This window comes from Pavona decussata, unplaced genomic scaffold, assembly GCF_977016875.1.
Source record: "Pavona decussata unplaced genomic scaffold, jaPavDecu1.1 SCAFFOLD_72, whole genome shotgun sequence".
NCBI classification, from domain to species: domain Eukaryota; kingdom Metazoa; phylum Cnidaria; class Anthozoa; order Scleractinia; family Agariciidae; genus Pavona; species Pavona decussata.
Genome location: NW_028145491.1, coordinates 4,804,208 through 4,832,176, shown reverse-complemented (window position 1 = coordinate 4,832,176; position 27,969 = coordinate 4,804,208). Strand labels below are relative to the sequence as shown.

At 40.6% G+C, this 27,969-nt stretch overlaps 1 protein-coding gene, 1 long non-coding RNA gene and 1 other non-coding gene across 3 annotated transcripts; all 3 read right to left on the bottom strand.

The window, feature by feature from the left end:
• Positions 1 to 28: 28 nt before the first annotated feature.
• LOC146477095 (peptidyl-prolyl cis-trans isomerase B-like) lies at positions 29 to 27,852 on the bottom strand. The gene is made up of 6 exons (XM_085114068.1): positions 27,554 to 27,852; positions 13,117 to 13,230; positions 5,549 to 5,609; positions 4,096 to 4,128; positions 2,290 to 2,474; positions 29 to 221 (listed from the first exon to the last, which is right to left on the bottom strand). The coding sequence occupies exons 1-6, from the start codon at positions 27,686 to 27,688 to the stop codon at positions 93 to 95; spliced, it is 657 nt and encodes a 218-aa protein (XP_084970194.1). The 5' UTR covers positions 27,689 to 27,852; the 3' UTR covers positions 29 to 92.
• Trnan-guu (transfer RNA asparagine (anticodon GUU)) lies at positions 3,046 to 3,123 on the bottom strand. The gene has a single exon. It is a non-coding gene; the product is annotated as a tRNA-Asn (tRNA).
• On the bottom strand, positions 5,616 to 13,181 carry LOC146477096 (uncharacterized). The gene is made up of 3 exons (XR_014865509.1): positions 13,088 to 13,181; positions 12,636 to 12,699; positions 5,616 to 6,221 (listed from the first exon to the last, which is right to left on the bottom strand). It is a non-coding gene; the product is annotated as an uncharacterized LOC146477096 (long non-coding RNA).
• Positions 27,853 to 27,969: the final 117 nt, after the last annotated feature.

The window sequence follows — 27,969 nt, the reverse complement described above, 5'->3', positions numbered from 1 at the left end:
CTTAAATAAAAAGTCACTGACAACAAAATTGGTTAAAAACGTGTATTTCATCTCCAAAACCTTATTGAATTACACACGAAATAAAGAACAATCTACTGATTCGATTCCTTTTCTACGTTGAAAGGCTTGTCTACTTTAATAATTCCACAGTCGCTGATCTTTACATCCTTCTTTGGGGTGCTTCCGTCCACCTCAACGTTTTCCACTTTTCGCACTACATCCTACAACAAAATTCATACCAGTGTTGACATGAACAAGCATAGGACAAGATACTGGTCAAAAGGATACGAAAATTTATTGAAACAGCAAAATTTTCCAGGCTTCGATAGAACCTAGCCTGCGAGGAAGTTCTCGGAGGGGTAAGGGGGGGGGGGGGGGGGAGATGGAGGGAGAGCTTGCTCGCAGGCTAATAAATACAGGAACATGGAACATTCCGGAACACGAAAAAAATGAAATAAATTAATGAAAAAACAAAAGATCAATTATCAATTATCGCTAGAAGCACGCCGGTCATAATTGGTTGTCAGTACTCTTCGTTACACACAAACATACGTACCAACTCAAAACTGCATGCCGACTAGGACCTATGGTGATAAGATCAACATAGGTAAAAAAGATTAAAACGCGCGAGGAAGTCACGCAGCCTTGCCATTCCGAACATGTGGCAGGATGTCCTCCCGAAGAAGAACCTTTTTACACAGATATTTTCTCTTGTTCTGGTTAAGCTGATTTAGTTTTTGTTGTCTTATAATTTAGTGGTAGGGTAAGTTTTGCAGCAATGATGACATCTTTGTGACTAAGAAAGCTGGAATCCTGCTGTTGTATTAACACGGACTGGCCACGAAAAGGGAAAGAAGGTAGGGTCGTTCGTCCTATTTCGAGAATGATAATGCCAGGCTTTGAGGTTCGCACGACATCGAGGTCCAATTTGATGACTTTAGCAACTGTACGCCTGCCGAACCCGTAAAAAAAAAATACCAGCAGAATCACTCAGCCCAAAGTCACCAGCACAAACATGTGAACTAGCAAGAAATGAACTTAAACAACGAACAAAAGAATGCCCAAGAACGAGAACACGAGGTGAAGAAATGGCAGGAAACTACCAATCGGGTGGAAACCAAACGCCTCTAGAGTGCTCAAAAGAAAACGTTAAACTTAACACTGAAACCACGTGCCTGGAAATTTCGATCTTCACGGCGGTTTGATCTTTAAGGCAGCTAGAAGCTAAGTTAACTTACTCCCGGGCCAGGTTATCTTAGACGACACGCTATGTTATAGTAACCTGATACACCCGATAAAGATCTACTGTTCTCCACCAACCAGACACGGATAACTAGCACCTTTCTTGTCTCACAAAAACCTAATTATTCGTGCTTCATAATTGAGAGGTTTTTGTCTCATTTCCAGTTTTCATATATTTTTTATGTTTCTTCATTAATTTATTTCGCTCTTTTCATGTACCGGAATGTTCCATGTTCCTGATTTTATAAAAGCCCTATTTTTCCCAACACTATTCAATCTCTCTACTCTGGCAATCTATGGCATTTTTTTGACAAAAAAAAAAAAAACAAGGAAAAAGAAGTAAACATTCAAGCAATTCACAGAAAAACATGGCGACCAGTACCTTTACCCATAATTCTAAGCGTACGAACAACCTAAGAACGATTATAAAAATGCACGGAAAAGTTCTAAAAATTTCACACCTAGCATACACAAAGTTGTTAGTAAAGAGACGAATGTCGCAGAAAAATGTGGCTTTCTATGTGCGTATTGGTATGTTAGGTTCGCAAGTTACTGTGGTAAAATATACAAGTGCCATCTTTTTTCCGTATGGTGGATTAAAACAGAAAATCAGGCAAGTAACTGAAATGATTCACGGCATAGGTTATTTCCATTCAATAACACTTGTTGCTAGACCCAAGAGCTCAGAAAGCCTGTACTGTCACAGGCTTGGGGACAAAAGGCAGCGAAAGACTAAAGGCGCTGTTACACTTTTTTTTGTTGCAGTCACCGTAACGTCGTTGCACGAAGTAGAAGCGACTTCTACTTCTCGCAACAATTGCGACAACACAAAAAATTGCGAGACATGTTCACTTCAGGGCATGTTACACAAGGCAACGATTCGTGCAACTTGTGTTGCAACAAAATTGCGAGACAAGTTGCAAGAAAAATTGCCCAGTGTAACAGCGCCTTAACGCTATTCTCTGTTGGCTTTTTGTTTTTTGGCTCAGTGATGAGCCACTTATTCCCCAATCCCCAATATTTGAGCTTGTTAGTGACAAAACTCACCATGCCCTCAAGAACTTTACCAAACACTACATGTTTGCCATCAAGCCAGGACGTAAGAACCGTGGTGATGAAAAACTGCGAACCATTCGTATCTTTTCCAGCATTTGCCATACTTAGCCAGCCAGGACCATAGTGCTTCAGCTTGAAATTTTCATCATCAAATTTCTCCCCGTAGATGCTTTTTCCTGAACGGGTGAAAAAAAGAAACGTGAATTGTAAACCTTCTTGACCTTCTTCTTTCCCCGGTTTTGGGGCAGAAGAAGCAAGATTCTGAGCACAAACAATGAAAAAAATAAAATAAAATAAACCCGGCCAAAGGAATTAAAAGTGCAAATTAACATGAGATTGGAAATGCTAGTTTGAATACACAGAGAGCTTGCTTCAGATTACGTTGCGTTCGACGTCAGGAGAACGCAATAACCACGGCAAGTACCATAAAATTGAAAATGTTCCACACATTTACAGTGCAACGAACTCAACCGGGGCCACCCAACATTGATCAGCCAATCACTGGTCACGTTTACAGCAAAGGAGTCTGGCTTTGGTAGCTTGTAAACCAATCAAAAAACGAGAACATTTGTTTAAATTTCAAAGTATCGGTTTTTTTCGGTGGCCCGGGTTGAGTTCGTTGCACTGTAATTCCACTCATACTTATCTGATTAATACAAAGGGAAAGAATAAAATGAATAACTGAATGACTGCCACAGTCATTTACGCATCTTAAGCAGTTGCGAAAAGAAAGCCTGAAAAAAATTCAGGCTTGAACGGGATTCGAACCCATGACCACTGCGATAACAGCGCAGTGCTCGACCAACTAAGCTATCACGAAAAACCAGGAGCTAGTCATTTTGTGAATTCGTAATATTCCCATGACCGTAAAGAGATGAAAGTGAAAAAATATGAAACTCATGTACATCTAAACGAATACGAAAGATGAAAGAATTTGAAATTTCAAGGCAAATCTTTAGCTTCTCCACGGCAAGAACTTCTCCAAATTAATAAATTTAAGTTTTGGCTCGCTTGCTCTATTTTTCTAATTTCGCGTTTTTCGCGGGACTGTTTACGAAGCGAAACGAAAAGTGAGCCTGATCGCAGGTTAAGATAATGACAAATAGAAATATGGAGAATTTTGCATTGTTGTCCTGTGTTGTGCAGTGGTGAAGGCAGTGGACTACAGATCTGACTGGTGACAGTTCAGGTCCCCGTTAATGTTAGAGGGGGAATTAGCTACAGTGTAGGTAGTGGTTGGGAGCGTAAATACAGTAACAAGAGGTTGGGGGAAGAGGAGGTGAGAATAAGAGCATTAGAAAGATGATGTTTGCTAGTAGAAAGGGGAGTAAAAAAAGTGAGACTTGAATTTAATTTTGACCTGTAACATCTGTAGATGCATATTAGTTTTCAATGACACCATCCTCAACTGTCTAAACTGGCCGTCGTTGCAGGAACGAAGAAAACTGTCTGGCGTAAGTTAAAGTTAAATACAGTCGACTCCCGATAACTCGAACCTTCAGGGGGAATAGAAAAAGGTTCGAGTTATCGGGAGTTCGAGCTACCGGGAGTTGAGAACAAATGACCGGAAATAAGGAAAAACTGACCTGAAGGGAAATGAAAATTGGTTCGAGTTAGCGGGAGGTTCAAGGTATCGAGGGTTCGAGTTACCGAGGGTAAAATTAGAGTAAATCTATGAACGAAATCCACGGAAAATCGATGTTGGTTCGAGTAAGCGCGAGGTTCGAGTTAGCGAGGGTTCGAGTTATTGGGAGTCGACTGTAAATACTCATTAATTATTATCCCTTAAAGGATTACCTCCAGTCCCATCTCCTCTCGTAAAGTCTCCTCCTACACAACCAAACAAAATGTTTCAAACAAACAACATTATTAGTCCGATTAATGTTTTGCATCTGAAGTTATGCACTTGACATAATCTGCTATTTCCTTTGCATAACAATTATGTTTACCCTTACTGAAAGCACGATTAATAGCAGAACTTGATTGAACAATTCAGAATAATGCACAGAGGTCAACTCATCTATAGCCTGCAATGCAGGCGTATTTTTGGAGCGGGAGCGCTGAATAATCCTTCGTTGCTGTCATCTTGGGCGAGGAAGCGCGAGAGGGCTGGAGCGAGTCAAAAGTGACCCTAAGGGAGAGGACGACTGGCTGAGAAATAAAGGAGGGGGGGACGGGGAGAGGAGGGAAAAATACGCGAACTAAATTTATTATTCAGCGCTCGCCCATGAAAAACGCCTGCACTGCAGGCTAACTCATCTATATCTTTAAAGCTATGATAGAACTTACAACTTCAACTAAGACTTAGAGTTAATGTTTTTCTCATCAGCCCATTTGAACGTGTTCTATATTTTATATATGGACATAAACGAAGTTTTCTGAGTTGAAATTTTGTGTAAAAAATGGACGGGATCAATTTTTTCATCAGGGCTCAGGGATCAACATTTTGGGGAAAATGGGGCTCAGGGATCAAAATTACGGCAAGAAAATAGGGATCAATGGGTCCCGGATATACAATGTTACGACCCTGGAATTCTTCTCAGTTGCCATTCTTTCAATATCTGACCACCAAAAAGCTGTTGTATTGTTCTGAAAAGTTTGAAAAACAGAATACTACTTAAAGCTAATAATAAAAAATAACCACCCACAACTGAAGTTGATTTGTCTGCAGGATGTAACATTCAGGCTAACTTGAAGTAGGTGTTAAGCATGAAATTTTGATTTTTACATGAGTATCAAATATGACTTGCATTGCTTGATTTTGTACATAATACAGTACTGCAGAAAATAAAATATTCATTGTTAAATTGTTTGTTGTTTTTTTTTTCAGTGAGATCAGCCAGTGTCTATGTGTGGTACATGCAGTCTACACAGTAGAAGTTGGACTAATGAGCTACAAATTAACATTAATTTTAGAACAGTTATATGGTTTTTATGTTAATCTTTTACTTGTATGTGATTGAGAGAACAACAACTACCATATCTGTTTGAAAGCTAAGTGACCTTAAACAACAGTTATGGATAAATTTCCATTTAGGTTTTGACAAAAGTTGTATGAAAAAGAAGTTCATTGGTAGTTAAATTGTTTAAATTTGCATTTTTTTGCGCATAAATGAGTGAGACTACCTCAGTATCTCTGGGGATTTCTTATCATTTGTGACTGTTACTTCAGTTGTTTGATGTGGACTTATCAAGTGAGGCCAGCCCCAGCTCTGGCACATGAAATGGTGCCTGGCCCTTCATCTCTTACCTTGAATCATGAAATCTTTTATTACTCTATGAAATTTGCTTCCCTTGTAACCAAAGCCTTTCTGTAATACAAAATAACAACCAAAGGTTATTATCCAGGCAACAGATTTTATGTCAAAAGAAATTAGGTATAACATTACATTAGCTTTATATGAAAACAAACTGTACATGAAGCTTATTTAGGATCTAAACATGTTTACCATTTGCACTAGTGGTGCTGGTGGGGGGGGGGGGGTGGGGTATTAAAACTACACAGTACTTGAGACTGCGTGTTAATGAATATAATCGGGATGTAGGCTTCCCTCCAGTTTGCTGCTAGATTAAGCAGAAAGAGACGTTAACAGGCACCTGCAATTGACTCCACAGAGACACAGCCACAGCCTGAGTGCAATTTCACCTGTCAAAATTATATTGTTTCCACTGAAATGAGGGATGTACAATTACTGCACTGAATATGAGGCATGTGGAGAGAGAAATGAAAAACAAGGTTTCTGAGATACTCAATAGAGCTTCCAAGCTGCTTTCAGCAAAATGTTTCCGACTCAGGTCCATCTCCGCCAACTCTGCAGGAAACTCTGAGAAGAGCTAACAACATGCTTTGAGAAAGTTCATCATCTGGTCTGTGCAGATGGCTGGTTCCAGTTATCAGGGTGCCAGGCAAGTTAAGGGGAAGCCTAAAAAAGAGGATTATGAAGTCAATGAACCACAATATCAATCTCATCCATAAATTCTGAAGCCTCGCTGATCTCCATTTCAATGTTGTCACCATCTATCCAAGCCAAAATCGTTCAAAATGAAAGCAAAACGTTTGTGTGCTAAGTGCACTAGGAAGAAATGTAGACGAATATGGACGACTTTTGTTGTCATTTATGTTTCATAAAATCCCAGAGGACATCAGATTGAACATCTGCAGTAAAGTCCCCAAAGAAACCTGGGAAGTAGAGGCTGTTTTGAAGGAAATAGAAAAGAATTGGAAAACAGAGAGTCCTGTGATTATTCTGCAGTTTTAGACACTAACAGTTCTTCTGTGAAAAAAGATAAAAATTTGCCACCTATGAACAAATCAGGGGGCAAGGGGCCTCCCACTACCTCAGCACTTATGGCCAGATAAGAGGGTAAACAAACCCTGGATATGTCTACTGTTGCCAGAATCACCCATCTGTTCAATGTACCATTGTGACAAATGTTCAAAAGTTCGAAGAGATTTTGAGAAGTTTTTGTTTCATTTGCATCAAGAAAAACCATGTCAGTAGCTGGAAGTGTCATTCTCAAGTCTTGACATAGTAAGTGTTAAGGGCAATATCACTCTGAACAGTGTTTGTGATCCAAGTAACAAACTCATTAATTTTGTGGACCCTGAAAAGTGGAAGTGTGAAAGGACAGCCAGCAAGGAAAGGGAGACATCATCTCTTACCATGTGTGTTAGAAGAAAAATGTTCTCCTACAGACATCTAAAGCAACCATGTACAGTCCAGAAAACAGCAATCACACCAAGTTTGTAGAGTCTTCCTCGATGAAGGAAGCCAGAGATCTTAGGTCACAGAGAAACCCAGAGATGCCATGAACGTTCTTCTTTTGCACTCAGAGTCACTAACAATCAAACTGTTTGGATCAAACACTGGAAGTTGCCAACCGTGCAAAATAGTTAACCTATGCATAGACATAGAAGGTAGTGACAATGTTACACTCTCTGCTATTTGTGTGCCTGTTATTAGCTCTCCATTTAAAGGCCAGAGTTTACCAAAAATTGATTTAACCTTCGGTGATGATTGTGAAGGAGAAGCACAAATTGACATATTGGTTGGCACAAACCAATACTGGAATCTTGTCACTGGTAGAGTAGTCCAGGGGGAGTCAGGACCAACAGCAATCCATACCAAGTTGGCTTGGGTCTTGTCTGTTCCAGTTCATTATCAAGTACCTTCGTCAAGCACTGCCATTAATTTGACAAGTTCGCATGTGTTGAAATGCCAAGTCATGAATCCCCTGGACTCAGACGTGTTGGATAGCGAGCTTAAAAAGTTTTGGAGGCTGGAAAGTTTGGGGATAGTTTCCTAATAAGAGTAGTGTTTACATTGACTTCCAACAATGTATATGCTATGACAGTAAGAGGTACAAAGTCAACCTTCCTTGGAAGGAGCCACACCCTGTTCTACCTGACAATTACAGTCTCAGCAAGAATCATTTGAAGTTGCTGCTATCCAGACTCAGGAGAGATCTGGAAGTGCTTAAGGAGTATCACAGTCATGCAGGAACAGCTGAATACTGGCATTGTTGAAAGGGTTGAGGAAAGGGGTGTAGCAGAAGTGGGGGAAGTTCATTATCTGCCTCATCACCCAGTGGTTCATCAAGACAACCAAACAACCAGCTACTATGCTTCAGCTAAGCAAGGTAGAGACCCCTTGCTGAATGACTGTCTATACTCTGGACCACCACTGTCAGAAACTATTGCAGATTTTCTGATCAAACCGTGCTTGTAGGGTATATAGAAAAAGCAGTCCTCATAATTGGTGTAGCTGAAGAAGATCATGATGCCCTAAGATTCTTGTGGTTAGATGACCCCTTTAGGGAACATCCTAAGACAATTGTATTAAGATTTTTTCCATGTAGCATTTGGCCTATCCTCCAGCCCGTTCCTCTTGAATGCTACACTCAAGTATCCCATTTTGAAGTATGAATGTGAAGATCCAGCCAGACTGTGTGCAATCTCTATGATGATGACAAAATTACTGGAGATGGTGACGACAAAGCAGCTTACCAGTTGTACATGAAAACTAAATCAAGACTTGCGAAAGGCAGACAGAAGGTGGTTTTTAGGACCACAATGGTTGAAATTCTATGAAGAGAGGAAGAAGATCAATGAAGATTCTATTAACAAAAAACAAGCCCCAGTTAAGTGCCTACAGGAGGCGAAGGTGAAACGTTGCAACAAAGTGTCACATGAACCTTGTTCATAACTTCTTGTAGGATTGTTTCACGTAACTTTGAGTGCCACTGTATATACTACAAGAAATATTAATAGTACTCTGGAAAAACTGTTGAGGGTTACAGCCCTCGTTCTAAAATTCGAGAGAAAGCTCAAGTCCAAGGGAATGAGTGGTGGACTGGTTACAATAGAAGATATCCTTGAAGCAGAAGAGCTCTAATAAGAGATGTTCAATTTATGCTGACATTGAATGTGAAGCTCAGGAGCTGGGAAAGAGAATTTGGAGTGTTCCTGGACCCAAGGGAATCTTGAGATGTGGTGGAAGGCTAGGGAATGCAGCATTATCAGATTCAGAGAAAAACCTTGCCTTGAGGTCAGATGTAAGTCACTCATTGTTAAAGCTTGCCACGAGAGAGTCTACCATAATGGTGTTAAAGAAACATTGACACAGTTACTGTCAAGATTTTGGATTGTCTGAGGAAGACAAGTTGTAAAGAAGACTTTGCACGGATGCACACTCTGTCACCGGTTGCAAGAGAAACCCTACAGTCCAGCCAATCCGCCTGCATTGCCTCTATTTAGGATCACAAAGGGCCAACCATTTACTTACACGGGAGTGGACTTAGCGGGCCCAGTTTACATTAAGGAGAATGGAGACATGCTTAACACTTAAATCTCAATGTCCTTGTGCAGTATCCAGAGCCGTGTACCTAGACACTGTTCCAGATTTGACAGCAGAAGCGTTCATCCAAAACTTTCATCATTTCAACGTCATTTAGGACTACCTTGTGACATGAATTTGGACAATGATAAGACCTTTAAGGCAGCCTCCAATATGTTAAAGGCCTTGTTCAAATTACCTCAAGTAAGAGGACACCTTGCCAACAGAGGAGTGAAATGGACCTTTAACCTGGATTCGGCCCTGTGGTGGGGGAACTATTTTGAACAATTAGTGCAGGGCATGAAGCAGTGTCTAAAGAAGATTCTTAAGAATGCAAGGGTCAGTTTCAAACAGTACTGATTGAAATAGAGGCAACACTAAACTCAATGCCCCTGACATTTGTATCCAGTGGAGACATTGAAGAACCCTTGACATCTTCTCATTTGTTGTATGGGAGATGTTCGTTGCCTATGCCTGATCAAGAAGAAGAAATTGAAGTCAATCAAGTTCACGCTGAAGACGCAAGAGGAAAAGTAGCCCAGCTTGAAAGACTTAAGGATCATTTCTAGAGACGGTGGAGAAAAGAGTACCTTCTTGGGTTACAGAATTCCCACAGACTTAAAATGAAACATGCCCAAGGTCCCACAGTTAGCATGAGAGACAATTGTTCACAAGGCTGTTCTGCATAGAGGACTCTGGAAGCTCGGCCAAGTAGAACGAGTTATTAAAGACAAAGAGGGACTTGTCCATGGAGCAGTGGTGGAGTCGGCAACACCCAAGGGGAAGTCTACAATGTCGAGACACCCATTACAAAGGTTGTATCCATAAGAACTTGACATCCATCAGCAAGAGGATTCAATGACACAGAACCTGAACCTGCCTCACAGGACAGTGGGTGTACATGTATGTGTAGAAGACCGGCCCAGACGGGAGGCAGCACGCAAGGTTGACAGAGAAAGAAGAGTGTTAATTGATAATCAATAATTGCGTTCGCAGAATGCCATCCTAATCTTGGTTACGGCTTTTAATCGAGATTTTTTTGTCGTCGATGGATCTTGGGACGCACATGTGGCATCCCCGCAAATGTTTTTGCAGGGGCGGATGACATCACAACGTAATGTTGCCTGGAAACAGGGAAAAACAAGTATGAATGACGTTAGACAAAGAAAGGTTGCTAGGCACACAGGTTGGAAGACAGACGCAGTTTATCCGTGCAAAATTTGCATACATCGGGAATATTTTACAGGATCACATTTCAACTGCAATGTTCATCAATATTCACTGGATGGAAATATCTCTGCAGAATCTTTTCCCTTTCTTCCAGAAATCTTTTTTGGGAAAGATTGCATTGAAGAACTAACACATTTTGTGGCCGCGGTAAAATAATTTTCCGCGGGAAATAAATTCATCGAACACGACAGCACTGCACGCCCGTTGTACATTTCGTCGTGTCAGAAATAGATTTCAACCACGAAAAGACCATCGTCGATCATCAAAATCGTTGCTATGTTCAGAACAGCGGATAATTCACTATCCAGCGGGTAAAATCTGTTGGTTCAGTGGGGAACATTTTATCCACTGGATAGAGTTGTCCGCTCTCTGTATAACCTTGGCCCTGAGATGTCTTTCAAAACTGTATGCAAATTAGCTCGCTTTAGTTTGACATTTCTACGGCTTTATAGTCGCGTAAGTTTCGCGGCATTTTGGTAAAATACCTTTTGAGTAGATGACCAAAATAGTACGCTGGCCTGTAAGTTTCGTTTTTCTCAAAGATTGAAAGCGTTTTATCGAAAATGATGTGCATTATTTTAAAGTTCGACGGTATCACGCAACAGACGGACCGAACATACTTTCTATTATTTTTTAAGTTCAACAACGTAGCCGCTGACATTTTAAACTCAGCTCCGTTTATTGCAAATATTTCACCTTGGTAGTTACACAATACGTACAGATATAAAAGGACGAAAGAGCTACCTAAAAAAAGTCACGCAGCTGGCCGTACAATTGCACAACTTTAGGCTGTCGAACGCACTCTATAATCTTTGATTACTACTAGTCAATAAGTGGCTTCAATTGTTCCCATCGTGTACGCCACAAGTTTTTTTTAGATACTTGAATAGTTTTAGTCAGAAAGATAGTGTGACGTAGCCTGCGTGGCAGGCGCTAGAAAGGGGAAGGGAGAGGAGAAAATTGGGCGCGCGAGAAACGCGCGGCGCGAGGGGGAAGGGAAAAGGAAGCGCCTGCAGCGAACCTGTTGTTTATTTCGTCTTTCTCGTTCGCCGGCGAACGAAAAATCGCCATTGGTTCGTTTTTAATTATGCGTCAATCATTGCCTGATACAACCTTCTGATTGGTCCAGATGTTTTGGAAGCCATTTGAGACTGAAAATCAAGATGGCAGATGCACTTGAAAGAGACAGGGAAGCCAAGTTTGAGCAAATTTTGAAGGAAATCTTGCTGGAGTTAGAAGATAAAGGTCGCAAAATAGCCTTGAAAGATGAACAGAGAAAAGCGGTGAAACAACTGTATGGAAAGAAAAACTTGGTGGCAGTTTTACTGATGGGTCTCGGAAAGAGTCTTATCTTCCAGTTTTTTACTGATGGGTCTCGGAAAGAGTCTTATCTTCCAGTTGCTGGTGTTATTAGAAAATAGAAATCGCAATGGCCACACTCAAACTGCTTCTGTGCTAGTAATTTGCCCTCTTACTAGCACTATTAACGACCAAATTTTTGAAGTGGAGAGTATGGGTTTATCTGCGTGTAATTTGTCGGAAAAGCTCGCTGATTTAACAGTATTTATTTTATTGCACTCGATGGATTTCTGCCAAATAATCGCCTTGTGATCAAAATTCTCACCCATTCGCTGTTGCAGAGTAATCATTGATTTGTGAGACATTCAAACACGCAGGTGGTTTAACCGCCCAAAGTCCTTAAAACTAATACACTGTGGAAAAGAATTATCAAAATCCTGTACGCAATAGCGTAATTCTTTTCGATCGGCCATATCACTTAGTGTTTATCCACGCGCACTCTGGGTTCCTGCGAAAAAAATATTTCTATTGGCTGGCATTTGACAGGCAGACGGTCGCAAATGTTGGCCGTTTGCATATTAATGAGGAGGCGAGACGAAATAAACAATGGGTTCGCTGCAGGCGCTTCCTTTTCCCCTCTCCCTCGCGCCGCGCGTTTCTCCCGCGCCCAATTTTCTCCTCTCCCTTCCCCTTTCTAGCGCCTGCCACGCAGGCTAAGTGTGACGTTGCTTTTTTAGTACTTCTGTTATGCTACTTGATGTCATATCAGAGGTTGCTTATGATAGCATAATGATCGATGCGCCACACAGACCTGACTTCCAGTTTCTTTGACCTGTCCAAGTGTACTATTTAATCACTACATGTACTTTAACAGCCAAACAAAACTTTGTACAAAGTCTATACATCAGTAGGGACCTTAAGCAGAGATTAACGACAACGACAACAAAAACGGTACTTAACAATTAAATGTACCTTCCCGTTTTCTGAATAAATCTGTGATGATTTCTACTCATTTATTTTGTGTAATATGGATGAACTTTAAAGTTGAGAAAGAGAAAGGAAAAGTAACTATCAATAATTATTAATAATTATTGTTCATGTTCTCCATAAAACCTTGAATGTGGTTATTTCACATTGTTGTTTTGCAGAGTACAACAGAGAAATGTACCAAAGTTTATAATGCACATGCAGAATCAGTGTTCTGCTATTATAATCGTTTTCTGATGTTTTCCCTGTTGTCTTGAATAGTGAACTTGGGCTGCCAAAGTTTTACCTTGGCTAGTGTTCAGTAGAAAAATAAAAAAGAAATTTTCTCTCTGTCATAGCTGGAACTCGTACACCAAAATGTTTTGACCAAATGACATCTGTGCATTTCTTGAATTGGCGGTCTCGCAGTAGCGTGACAGCCACTTATATTAGGTTACCTGAAGACAAACAGAAACCAGTCCATTACCTCACCAGATGCTAATGTGGCAAAATTCTTGGTAGTTTTTGGTACAGTTTTTCCAAACAATCCAATCACAATTCGTCCTAGCTTTTCATCCCCATGAGTGATGTCAAAGAAAACCTAAAAAACAAACAAAAGAAACACCATCATTATTATAATTACATTTTACCAATTTTTTAGCTTATTACACTGGACCACAAGGACAACAGCTAATTAAGGCAGGCAGTGAAAGAGCAAAAGAAATATAAAATATTATTGAAGAGCCATAAACACACTAGAAAAAAGCAAAGCAGTATGACATTTAAGAGATTGAAAGAAAGTATGTATTTATTTTTATAAAATAAATAACTAAATAAATTATATTATATAGCAGCTTTGAGAAAAGAAGTAGCTATAAATTATGCATATTGGATTAGTTTGGAAATCAGAGTAGACATATCCTCATAGGTCTCCTCAAGTAACAGAACTTTAAGTAAAAGTTTGTGCAGTTTTATCTTAAAATTATGTTTTGATAGTATTTGAATAATCAGGTGGAATACTGTGCCACATGTTAGCTTTTATTTTCCAAAGAAAGACTTTTTTAAAGTGTATATGACAGATTTTTTTTTATTTGCTTGATTGAATCTTCTTGTTGTTCTCGTATGAAAATCGAAAAAATAAATGCGCTATCGATTTTTCTTCCCCTCGTTTGAGGCGGTCAAAGACGTGAAATTACACTTCCGGGTGTGTACAAAACCGCGCAAGGCAGGAGACTAGGGATAGTGGACCTGTGACGTCAATACAAGAACGCTGCTTTCGCCAAATTCTCTGTTTCACTTTTTAACGTCTTTCATGTTGCTGCAGCTGTAAACAACGCACCGCAGCACCATCTTTCTACCTTTGCATAAAGAAAAACACTGAAACTGACAAATTTATTAACCTCGCTACGCTCGGGCCTTTGGCCCTCGCTTCGCGAGGAATTAATGCGGTATTAAAAATGGCGTATTGTATTTGAACGGGTGAATAAAGTGAAAATGTTGGGCAGAGAAAGGTTATTAGATACATCTTGCATAGCGGTGGAGACTGTTTTGAAATAGAGCATATTCACAGGGATGATATTTGCTGAACTAATATGGGACCAGTATGAGCCCTGTAGGTTGTAAAGTGCAAGTGGATAAAAAAAAGAGCTCATTTTTGCAGAATTGCATTTTTTTTTTCATGATCCATTTGGGTGGCTTGACCCCAATACCCAGTTATGCTTTTTTGCCTTATCTTCCACTCTCCCGCTTTAGTACATAAATCTTCCCACCCCCAAGCCCAAAGTATAGTATGTCCACAGCCCTTGGAGGCTCTCTTTACTGTTGCTGACACGGTTCTGCTGGCTGCCCCTGAAGATTTCTAGACGTCTCCCAATTTTTGTACTCCGATGGTTGGCAGGTATGCATACCATACAACTATACCGTACACAGACTTGTAATAGCTATATAGCTGCCCCCTGTGATGTAAAGAGCATCATTATTTTCATTTGCCAGTGGTCATAGTTGATTCCACATATGTTGAATGCTGTTATGTTGTAGTGTTATTTCAACTAAGATGTAGAAAAGGTAAAAAGTGTAATGCACCTAGGAAGCAAGGGTAGCTGAAAGCAGGTCAATTGTAGTTTTGTATAAACAGGGAAAGCGTAAAGTGGCAGTCACTGATTTGTTAGAGGACCTGATTTGTACATTTTCGTGTGGAATCAGAATGTTTGCAGAAGTCAATATATCCTAGGAAGCAAAATGCAGTTTGTTGTCTTTGTTTCAGCTTTATGATTTGTGTCTGACAAATCGCTTCCAGTCATAAACTTGTAGCTGATGATGAATGCATGGATGACAAGTTCTTCGAGTTTATATTTGCTTACCAAGAGTCTCTGGATCCCAAATTTTGGATAAACACGAACCTTATGCTTTTGTAGTCAGATTAATAATAGTGCTTTCTCAAAAAAATACACGGTGACGCAAGCTATGAAAGTACCTCCTCTGAATTTTGCCCTCTGGGCTAAATCCCTGAGGGAGCAATAATAAGGGAGGATGAAAGACAGGTAGATATGCAATAACGTAGATGTAGTTACAAAGTGCCTTAATCTTGCAACAATTCCTATCGATTTACTAATTTTTGAAGCAATATACCAAATAAGGTATTTCCAAGCCAAATTTGAGTCTATATTACACCTTAATACTTAAGAGCGCTCCCCAGGAACTTTCACCTACGACCATGCAAGATAGAAAAATCGAAAATCGCCAAACTTTGTCATAATAAAGGACTACTAAAACCATTTGTAGAAAGACATGTTTCAGTTTGTTTCGATAATTGTTTTACCTTCAAAGTGACTTTTTCATTTTGGTGGCCTGTGAGCGGGTAAAACCGACTTAAAAGTGTCACTTGGATGGGCCGCTCGTCTTGAAATTACGAAGGAGTAACATAAAAATCGAAGCAATTGATCATAAGTAAACTAAATCCCTCTCACTTTCACGCTGTCAAATGTACATTCAATGTGATCCAGAATTTTTGGCCAAATTTTAAAAATTAACCGTTTCTAGCGGAATTACAGTATGCCAAAATAATGCAAACTTCAACCGCAAAAAAAGCATCCTGGTACATGGCTTTGTCAACCAAGACTATATTCATCGGAATAAGCAATGTTTCGTGTACGATTTGATGAAATAAAATTTTTGGGTAAATGAAACGATAAATTTTTGGAGCGCTATTTGAACATGCTATTTATCATCAAAAGTTGACCTTTTGACCTTTAAAGGAGGCAAGCTATTTTCACATCACACTCGCTAATTTTGATTTTTCCAACAAACAATTCAAAACTCTGGTTATTCTTTCATAGCACAATGTTCAATAAAGTCAATCGCTTGAATTAGGACAGGTTTAACGTTAGCAAATATAATTTTAGTTACGAACACGTAGTTTGGTTTAGGGCTACAACATCGACAAATTTGCATATAAATTAGTTCGTTTTGATTTCCACATAGAATATTTTTATTTACGTTAACTTTACTAAACAAATTAAATCACAAACAAGGTTAGTCGTTACTTTAACTGATTATATGGCTTATTGTACCTTAAAAACCCTTTTCACAAGAAGAAAAGACGAGTTTACCTCTAGCCGCCAAACGACCATTGAACCTTTTGACGTCGCCGAAATACCTCGCATGACACAACTGTCACGCAATAATACGCGGACCTTAGATTCACAAACCACATGGGCCATCCATTGTGGTTACCCTGAGGTTGTTGGCGGAATTTGTGGTCTAAGCTGAGCAAGCTCAGACAATCCGGCAAATGTTCAGTGCGTCATGATAGAAAGGCACACCTTAAAAGTTATAAAGTGTGGGATTCTTTTCTGGACACAGAAGCAAGGCTTTTGCTGGCACGTGCAGGTAACTGAACGGCACTTTATAAATTACGTTGCAGAGATACCACGCGGAAATTAATTTAACGTTTTAGCCTGACTTCCACTATAGGTTGCAGAACAGGCGTTATTTTGGGTGTGTGTGTGTGTGTATGTGTGTGTGGAGGCAAGCGCGAAGCAAGCGTGGAGTGCGAACGAGGCGCGACGAGAAAGGCGCAAAAATTTTTTTGTCCCCCTCCCTTTGTGCGTCACTCGATTTCCGCAATAGCCTCGTGCTTACTTCCGCTCACTTAAAAAAGCACACAAAAATAAATGAATAATAATAATAATGATGATGATGATGATGATGATGACGATGACGATGACGATGACGACGACGACGAGGACGACGACGACGACGACAACGACGACGACGACAGGCCAACATGTAGCGCTTTTGTGTATGCCACCTGCTTTGCACGTGACCTCAGTTGGGTAGCCGGAATGATCCTCAACGCCGAATCGATCCACAAGTTGACCCCGAAATGACCTCGACTCTGAGATGACCCCGTCCTACCAAGTAGCCAGTTTCTAAAATAGTGTCCCAACTTGAATTTATTTCTTAACTGTGCATCGCGTATCCCCGACGAGCCCTCCATGGGGGTTCGGGTGTGCAGCTCAGTTCTCTAAACCTTGTCCCTATTTCAGACCAAAATATCAAATGATTGGGTACCCTTTTTCAGAACTGTCGTCTAAAACTCATATCCATTTTCAGACTTGGTTTCTTGGATCCATTCCCGTTTTCAGGCTCACGCTGTCAGACCAAATTGGTTACAACATGTACCACCAAAACGGTTCAAAAACCATACCTCCGTTATAGTATATAGCTTATGCAGGGGGCGAACCTTCCAGTCAGATACATACTTGTTATGCAATGCTTTCGAGTGGTACTTCTTGAAATATTCCACGAGTGACTTGATATTTCTTAGTATACACACAAGCCTGAGCCATGCCACTCATTGGATTAACGCAAAACGTCACTCTTTAATGCTTTAACGATAAATACAATCAGTGAAAAAATATTCATGAGTCGAATTTCTGCACAGCTGATCGGACTGCGTAGAAAACTTAATACGACAGAGACATGATAGAGACCAAACCGAGAATCAACAGAATGCGGCAACCGTGCACAGCTGTTTCGAGCTGGTTGGCTCTCGTCAGCACGGTGTAGCACAGGAATAAGTGTTCTACCAAATGCACATGGTAGTGATTTCGGATGGGACCAAATTCAGAAATCGGTACACGTCATAGCGCGTGACTACGAACAATGAACAAAAGAACTGAAATATCATGTGGCCGTCACAATAAGTTAAATGAGAAAAACAAAACTTTCCTTCATAGGTAAAAAAAAGTATTCAACCAGTTGTGTAAGACAGGACATGGCGAGAACAGACATTTTGGATACACTAACTGGCATCAAAATTCAGAATTTCGCGCACTTTAAATTACACAAGTCGCTCGTTTCGCTGATTAAGGGGCCGTTTACGTGGTGGAAGGAAGATCCAAGCACTAAGAAGATCCGAGAAGGCGAAAAAAACCTTTCGGAAGTTGTTACCAAGTGGAGAAGGAAAAAAGAATAACTGTCGGCCTTGAGCAGCTGAACGCCCGGCTGCCGCCATGTTTGTTCTTTTTGTCCCTAGTACTAAGATCTTCCAAGCGAAAGTTGTTTACATGGTGCTAGGATCTTCCTAGTTCTAGGATCTTCCTATCTCTCAGCCAGGAAGCTCCTATCTCTAGGAAGAACCTAGCGCTAGGGCCAAGTGCAACTTTTTGCATGTAAACTGAATAGAGAAAACATATGGCGCTAGGATGATCCGCCCTCTAGGATCTTCCTAGTGCTAGGATCTCCCTCCCTCTCAATCCCTCCATGTTTAGAGCATGAAAGGGAGCGATTTCAACAATGCAGACATTCGCGCGCACTTGCGTTTTCTTTCGCTCTCGTATCCTTGATTGGCTTGTGGGATGGAAAATGAAAAATTGAAAATTTCGTCTCCATTATTCATTTAAAATAGGAAGACTTCGTTGTGTAATAGATTAATTAAAGCACATGATTTGCGTAGTAACATTTTTTTTTTTAAATATTTCATTTCTTGAAGTTATCCTGGAATCAAACAGAATAAATTGGGAAATGTGTTGTATTTGGACAGCTTTCAGTTTTTACGAAGCTGATGAACTGATAGAAGTGTTTCATTTTTTACATATAACCTGTAATTTCCTTTTTGTTCCCTTACCTTTTTGCCCTTTTTAACACAGGATTTTCCCGCCCTCTTTCATAGTGTGACTCTTCACAAGCGGCCACGCACGCGCACACGGAAAAGAAAAGTGTTTGGTACCCATTTACCTCATGCTATGAGTTTGTACCGGCTATTTTTTTTTTAATAATGTAAGGCTTTTCAAAAGTTCCTGTATTTTTTGGATTCATTGAAGGAACTGGAGTTTGGCTGAGCTGTCGGAGCTGCATACACGTTAGGCTGGTGGCTCGAAACGTCTTGGAGGATGGACGGGACCAATGCACGAACGATACCAAATGTAACGAGTTGCGGATCGTTGCGCCAACGTCAGAAACTTTTACATTCGGAAACTCGGACACATTTAAATTCAATTTCAATTATTGTCAGTTAAGATACAACATTCAACAAGACGTTTGCTTTATCTGACTTGTCATTTGCCCCGCGGTCACGCACGTTTTGACTGAAAGCGTATATTGCGTGACAGTTAAGAGATACGTCAAAAGGTTCAATGGTCGTTTGGCGGCTAGAAGCAAACTCGTCTTTTCTTCTTGTGAAAAGGATTTTTAAGGTACAATAAGCCATATAATCAGTTAAAGTAACGACTAACCTTGTTTGTGATTTAATTTGTTTAGTAAAGTTAACGTAAATAAAAATATTCTATGTGGAAATCAAAACGAACTAATTTATATGCAAATTTGTCGATGTTGTAGCCCTAAACCAAATTACGTGTTCGTAACTAAAATCATATTTACTAACGTTAAACCTGTCCCAATTCAAGCGATTGACTTTATTGAACATTGTGCTATGAAAGAATAACCAGAGTTTTGAATTGTTTGTTGGAAAAATCAAAATTAGCGAGTGTGATGTGAAAATAGCTTGCCTCCTTTAAAGGTCAAAAGGTCAACTTTTGATGATAAATAGCATGTTCAAATAGCGCTCCAAAAATTTATCGTTTCATTTACCCAAAAATTTTATTTCATCAAATCGTACACGAAACATTGCTTATTCTGATGAATATAGTCTTGGTTGACAAAGCCATGTACCAGGATGCTTTTTTTGCGGTTGAATTTTACATTATTTTGGCATGCTGTAATTCCGCTAGAAACGGTTAATTTTTAAAATTTGGCCAAAAATTCTGGATCACATTGAATGTACATTTGACAGCGTGAAAGTGTGAGGGATTTAGTTTACTTATGATCAATTGCTTCGATTTTTATGTTACTCCTTCGTAATTTCAAGACGAGCGGTCCATACAAGTGACACTTTTAAGTCGGTTTTACCCGCTCACAGGCCACCAAAATGAAAAAGTCACTTTGAAGGTAAAACAATTATCGAAACAAACTGAAACATGTCTTTCTACAAATGGTTTTTAATTAGTAGTCCTTTATTATGACAAAGTTTGGCGATTTTCGATTTTTCTATCTTGCATGGTCGTAGGTGAAAGTTCCTGGGGAGCGCTCTTAACATACTCTTTCCTTTCTTAGAAATGAACTAGATTGTATTATAGTCAAACATTCGGAGGTTTACCTGACAATCTTTTCCTGTTAAGGGCAGGAAATAACAAAATTTGACTTGTTAACGTTTAAAGATAATTTGTTTGCAGTTAGCCAAGTGCACATTTATTAGCTCAATATTTAGAGAAAGTGCAAGTGATCTTAGATTTTTGTCAGTGTAAACTAAATTAGTATTTGTCCGCAAAAAAAAAGAAGGTTGAGCTTGTCAGATGAGTTATAGACACACATAAAAGAAACAGAAGAGGGCCCAAGACAGGACTCTGTGGAACACCACAAAGAGTTTTTTCAGGTTTAGAAATATTAGACCCAACTTGAGCTGTTTAATATATTCATCTTTAAATCAGAAAGGTTTGTATGGAGTCATCAGAGCATGAAAGTGGCAATATCTCATCCAAATTTGCATTTCATCATGAATGCTCTTTCTATCTCCTCAAAACCCATATTTTTAACAAATTTAGATTATTGTGACATCACACTTTAAAACCTAATCAATGTCGTTGTCAGTGTTATCTGCATAGTGGCTGTCCAGGGAGCCCTTGTGGCTGTCTGTTTATCACTTTTTAACAACCTTTTTAAGAGTTTGGAGTCATCAATTTGAATTATTTGGGGCTTTCAAATAACCAGCTATTAAACTGTTCCTGTCTGAAGCTATTATACAGCATCAGAAAAAAGAGTAAGCCACCCCACAACACCAAGGGTGTCTGAGGTAATATCAGGCCTTCAATGGCCAAAGAATTGAACAGTTTGCCTATAAGAGCACTATCCCCATGTATACGCATCCTCTGTAGAGCAAAAAAAAAATGACCAAGATCTTTCACTGGTATATATAAAATAAAGAACACTGTTATGGGTCTAATGATAAATCATGGGAGATAAAGCTCCAGATACAGTGCTCCAAATAATTATTATGGGGCATATTACATTTCAATCCCAATCCCCCTTGCATTCAATGACAAAGGAGAAGGCTTCCTATTTTGGTGTCTGCGGTATGAAAGCCAAGAAAAATCAAAATGTTTTTGTGATATGGGCAGGCTATCTTTTGAAGGATGAGGTACTCAATGAAATGACCGTTGTGACGTCATGTTAGTCACGTGACCTCTTTGCCATGTGCTTTGCTTTTGTTTAATAAAGCATTGAGTTGTTGTTTAGTTATGACTGTTGGTCGTCTATTTATCACTCGTTGCGCCCCTAGAATAGCGTAACGTTACATGGTGTCAGAAGTGGGATAGTCGTCGTGTTGTAGAAAGCCGCTTTAGAGTGAATTCAAGCTTTCAAAGCCTCAATTGTGTGAAGATTGTGCTTCAACGCGCCGCCATTTTGAATCCACGGACATGCCGGACGAAGCAGATGCTCCTCCCATTATTAGCCCGCTGCAATCAAGGTTTATTGCCAATGTATCACTTCCCCAGAAATTGGACACTAAAGGAAACCTGGCTGCCAATTGGAAAAAGTGGGTACAGGTTTGGAAAGCGTATGAAATTGTCACTGGCTTGGACAAACAACCTTCAACGCTTCGTGTCGCCACGTTTATCACGTGTATCGGTCCAGATGCGCTGGAAATACACACTGGTTTGTCGTTCTCGTCGGACGCTGAGAGGGAAAACATGGATAAAGTGCTCGAGTTGTGGCAGAACTACTGCATAGGACGAACGAATGTGATTTATGAAAGATACAAGTTCAATAATCGTTCACAACAAGCAGATGAGTCGATTGATGCATACACAACAGCGCTTCGCACACTTGCCGAAACCTGCGAATTTGGTTTGTTAAAAGATGATTTAATCCGAGACCCTTTAGTCTGTGGTATCAGGGACAATGGTCAGAGGAAAAAGCTTCTCCAGGAACCGAAATTAACTCTGGAAAAATGCCTTGATAGCTGTCGAGCAGCCGAAGCGACTAAATTGCAAGTCCAAGATATGTCAAGTCAAGGCAAGGAATCAAGTGAAGTCAACGCGCTCAAATCATCTCGTCCAAAGTCACACACCAGTATAGTCGACGACTGTAAATTTTGTGGCAAGTCTCACGAAAGAAATAGAGAAAAGTGTCCTGCTTTTGGCCAAATCTGCAAGAAGTGCAAGAAAGAGAATCACATAGCGAGCAACTGTCATCTTCATGGAAAGAAGAGTGTCTCTAAGGAAAAGAAGCCAAAGGCTACGAAACCTAGCTCTAAGAAAAGCAATTGGAAGAAAGTAAATGCTCTTGAAGCCGTCACTTCGTCAGAGGAAGAACTTTTGGCTGTAGACCTCTCCACAGAGGACGTTAATGTTAATACTGCTGAAGTGGTTGATGTCAGTGATTTCCCAAGTAAGATTTTTGCAGCTATGGAAATACAAGGAAAGACCGTAAAAATGCAGATTGACTCTGGTGCATCATGCAATGTACTCCCAAAGGAATACCTTCCAGAAGGAGCAGAGGTTCGGAAGACAAACAAGTTGTTGACAGCCTACAACAAGGAACGAATTCCAGCATTTGGAACAGCAAGAATCAGCATGCGCAATTCTAAGACTAGAAAGAAATACAATGCTGAGTTTGTTGTAGTGGATGGCAGTTATACACCATTACTAGGAGCTCGTGCTGCACAGCAGATGGGTTTCATTGTAGTCCAACGTCACAATATCCAACTCTTGAGCAACAATGAAGTCTTCACTGCCTCACCGAGTAGTTCTCTTACTAAGGAGCAAGTGTTAACCGACTTTGGAGACCTCTTCAAAGGACTTGGAAAAATGGACGGAAAGTTACACTTAGAAGTAAATGAATTTGTCCCACCAGTTATAATGCCTCCCCGCAGAGTACCTGTCGCGTTGAAAGGAAAGTTCAAAGAAGAAATTGACCGTCTTGTCAGTGTTGGTGTCTTAGAGAAAGTAGAAGAGCCAACTAAGTGGGTGTCCAGTGCAGTGGTCACAGCAAAAGCGAATGGGAAAGTCAGAGTTTGCATCGACCCCAGACCCCTGAATGAGGCACTCAGTCGAAGCCACTACCCTTTGCCTGTCATTGATGACATTCTTCCTGAACTTTGGAAAGCACGAGTCTTTTCCAAAGCAGATCTGAAAGATGGCTTTCTCCAGATCGAATTAGATGATCAGTCGAGCCGCCTAACTACATTTCAGACACCATGGGGCAGACATCGGTGGTTAAGGATGCCGTATGGAATTAGCCCAGCACCTGAATACTTTCAGCAAAAGCTAGATCAAAACCTGCAAGGATTACCTGGAGTCTACAGAATAGCGGACGATTTGCTGATTACAGGTCAAGGTGACACCAAGGAAGAAGCAGACAAGGATCATGATGCAAACCTTGTACGCCTACTACAAAGATGCAGAGACCGGAACATCAAATTAAACAAAGCCAAGTTCGACTTCAAATGCAGCCAAGTTCCGTTCATTGGACATCTGTTAAGCAATGAAGGAGTCAAACCTGACCCCAAGAAGATTGAGGCCATTGTGAAAATGGAAGCCCCCGCTGATGTCCAGGGTGTACAGCGTCTCATTGGCATGGTTAAGTACCTTTCGAAGTTTCTCAGTAACCTGTCAGCGTTATGTGAGCCTCTCCGCAAACTAACACACAAGGACGTTGAGTGGCAGTGGGCACAGGAACAAGAGGATGCCTTCCAGTCTCTAAAAACTGCTGTTACACAAGCCCCAGTCCTTAAGTATTTCAGTCCACAAGCTCAAACTGAAGGACAAGGTGATGCATCTCAAAATGGCCTTGGATTTGTTCTAATGCAAGAGGGTCAGCCGGTTACATATGCAAGTCGTGCACTCACCCCAGCGGAGCAGAGATATTCTCAGATCGAGAAAGAGCTTCTGGCTCAAGTCTTCGGGCTAGAACACAATCATCATTACACGTTTGGAAGACGAGTGATTTTGTGGACCGACCACAAACCCCTGGTATCAATTTACAAGAAACCCCTTGTTTCAGCACCAAAGCGTCTGCAGCGACTGCTGCTTCGACTCCAGCAGTATGATGTTGACTTGAGGTACAAACCTGGTTCTGAGATGTACTTGGCAGATACCTTATCAAGAGCTTCTCTAAAAAACATCACTCAGTCTAAAGTACAGGAGGAAACGGAGTCCATTCATGCAGCTGATTTTCTCTCTATCTCAGAGCCTCAGCTAACAGAAATTCAAGCAGAAACAGCTCAAGATGACACTCTCCAACAGTTAAAGAAGACCCTTATCAGTGGATGGCCAGAAACTAAGAAGGAAGTCCCTGTGTCTCTCCACCCGTACTTCCTAGTTAGAGATGAGTTATCAGCACAAGATGGCCTAATCTTCAAAGGACAGCGTTGTGTCATCCCCTTGGGTCTACGCGTAAGAATTAAAGAGAAGTTGCATGGAGCTCACACTGGAATTCAGAGTTGCCTTCGCAGGGCTAGAGAAACTGTGTATTGGCCAGGAATGAACTCAGAACTAACTGATTACATTTCAAAGTGCGATATCTGCTCTTGTTATCAGTCAAGCCAACCAAAAGAGCCTCTCATCTGTCATGAAATTGCTGATCACCCTTGGCAGAAGATTGGAGTAGATGTTTTTACACTAGATGATACCGACTATCTCTGTGTGGTTGACTACTACTCAAGTTACTTTGAAGTGGACAGACTAGAGATCAAGACTGCAGCAAACATAGCCAAGAAACTCCGCAAGCAGTTTTCAGTCCATGGAATCCCAAATCAGCTAATCAGTGACAACATGCCATTCAACTCTCAGGAATTCAAAGACTTTGCAGCCAACTACGAGTTCGAAGTCATTACAAGTTCGCCTGGCTATCCCCAGAGCAATGGCAAAGTCGAAAACACCATCAAGACTGCGAAAAACATCATGAAGAAAGCCAAGCAAGCCGGCACAGATGTTTACTTGTCCCTGTTGGATTGGAGAAATACTCCTACTGAAGGAATGTCAAGTTCTCCCGCCCAAAGGATGTTCGGTCGCAGAACAAGAACGCTGCTTCCCACCAGCAGTTCTTTGCTAAAGCCAAAGGTCCAAGAAGATGTGAAGCAGAAACTGATCAAGCAGAAGTCCAAACAAACCAAGTACTACAACCGGACCAGCAAAGAACTTCCACCCTTACAGTCAGGAGAGATTGTGCGAGTCGCCCCTAAACAAGGTGACAGAGAACGGAAGTGGTTCAAAGCGTGTGTTGAAGGACAAGTTGACATTCGGTCGTACGAAGTCCGGACTGAAAATGGCAAATTGTACAGGAGTAATCGACGACATCTTCGCCAGTCCAAGGAACCATTCGGTCAGTCGCCTGAAACCAGACTTGTCGTGCAACCCCAACACAACCAGACGGGCACATCACCCACAACAGCTGTACCAACCACACCCAAAGCCACAGGTCAACCAGTCCAAAACACCCCTGTTGATCTACCCAAGCAGGCAGAGCCGGTGACAGTGTCCCCAAGCCAGGAGCCACCTCCCACAACAAAGCCAACCTCAGTTGTGACAAGGAGTGGACGAGTCTCAAGGGCACCACAGTACTTACAGGACTTTGTTTAAGAACTTTAGAATGTTACCCTTGATGAAGTTGATTATTATTATCACCAAGTTGAAGTTAAGAGACTGTTATTTGTTATTTGACATTATTTGTTTCAGTCCGTTATGGCAACCTCATTTGCGAGTACTGCGTTTAGTGTACAACTTTCTTATTTATTTTTTTTATTTTTTTTTCGCAAAAGGAAAGGTGTGACATCATGTTAGTCACGTGACCTCTTTGCCATGTGCTTGCTTTTGTTTAATAAAGCATTGAGTTGTTGTTTAGTTATGACTGTTGGTCGTCTATTTATCACTCGTTGCGCCCCTAGAATAGCGTAACGTTACAACCGTGACACGTCAAAAAAATAAAAGAAGGCAGAGCAAGGACAGTTAAGGGGAAAGAAAATTATCTGTCTCAAATGGGTACCATCCAGAAATATATGATTATCATAGGAGTTTGGTACATGTAGGAGAACATACCGCAGAATCAACTGACAGGAAAATGCCACAACTAAAATAATTATTGTTTATTATTATGACGAATGAAAGAAATGTTTTATATTTTGGTTCATCTACATCTACAAGGATAATTTGCAACAGAATAAACCCATCACCGCAAACGTTTCATTTCATGTTTCATTTCTTTACAAATACAGTTGGTTTCTTTATCCAGATTGAGAGCAACTATGGAATACAGGGTCACTTTGGTTCACCTTGTTTAAATGTGAAGAATGACGCATAACCCAATAGATGCTATTCTTATACAGTGAGACGTAAATAAGTGGCCCTGTTTTCTATAATTTAGCCTGATTTCATAATAAGAGAAAGAAGGAGAGAAAATTAGTCTTAATCTTACGTTGCCGTTCAAAAATTCAAATGAAATATATGTCCTCGCGAAGGGAGGTTTATGAATTTGTCGGGACTAAAGGCCTGGGCAGAGCTAAGCGGCGCAAATTCCAGCGAAAAATATATATATATATATTGTTGAAGGTGTCCGTGCTGTTGTTTGGCAACAGTGCAAACGAAGTTTGAATGACATCAGACAAAGGGAAGCTTGCTAGGCAGCGACAGGTTGGAAGACAGGCTGGCGTCAGACACAACTCATGTTGATTCATTGAGGGCTGAACGTGTTTATTCATCGCACAGTGAAAAATGTTTACTGTTGGTGAAACACGACCAAATTGTGAAGCAAATGCACCACAAGAGGACGCACAAGGGACAAGACAGATTCGCCGAGGGAGATTAAACAACGAAACTCAACCTGAGCAGCGAAAATGAAGGAGACACCAGGAAACCACAGAGCAAAGACAAAAGACAACACAACACTTCGAATCAACTGTCCACCCAGCCCTAGCTTCGCAAGGTTTTGCGAATCACGTATTTCTAGTACAAATCAATACAATGATTATGTGTGCAAAGATGTGATATTAAGTATACTAATAAATTGCTTTATTCCAGAAAGAGTGATGTATTATTCAGTAAGTAACACAGGCATACTCGGAATAAGATCCGAGTGCTCCTATAATCAGGAGTCGAACCTAAAGACCTTTACTAGTTCGGATGCTCTACCACTGAGCTACAGGAGACTCGAGAGAGCTAAGGCCATTAACCTAGGTTCATGCTTATTCCAGTTGGCACAGGAAAGCATGTGCAACCAATCGATGTATATCAATATAAGGCCTAAAAGGCCAAAGAAATCTTCTTCATCGACTGGTATGGATTGCCATCGATTATAAACTGTTATAAACGATCATTGATTTCATCTCCCCATTTTTATACCCTGGTTACGTTAAAGAATAATTTACCAACCTTTTCCGTGACTAAAGGACCCTTCTTCGTCTTTCCAGCTTCCGAATCGTCCGGAAGAAGAAGAAAAACCAAGGCACAAATGGCAAAACTAACTACCACTACAATTTTCATTATTGTGAAAGCTCGAAAAGTCATGCAACGGACCGAGTTCAGCGCTGAAGAGACAGTAGTGATGCTTTGCGTGCAGTTCGTCACGCAATCTACTTTAAATTCGTCATGCAATCTACTTCAGATTCCCTGGATCTAGCCAATCTAGCATCAGTTACTTGACGAGGAGGAACGAGGCGGTAATTAGCTGGACGAAGAAACGAAAAACGCAACCAAAAAATATATATATATATATGTATCTCCACACAAAAACAGGCAGTTTTTTTAAACATTGGGAGAAACCAGTCACCTGCTTGCGTACTTTGCCG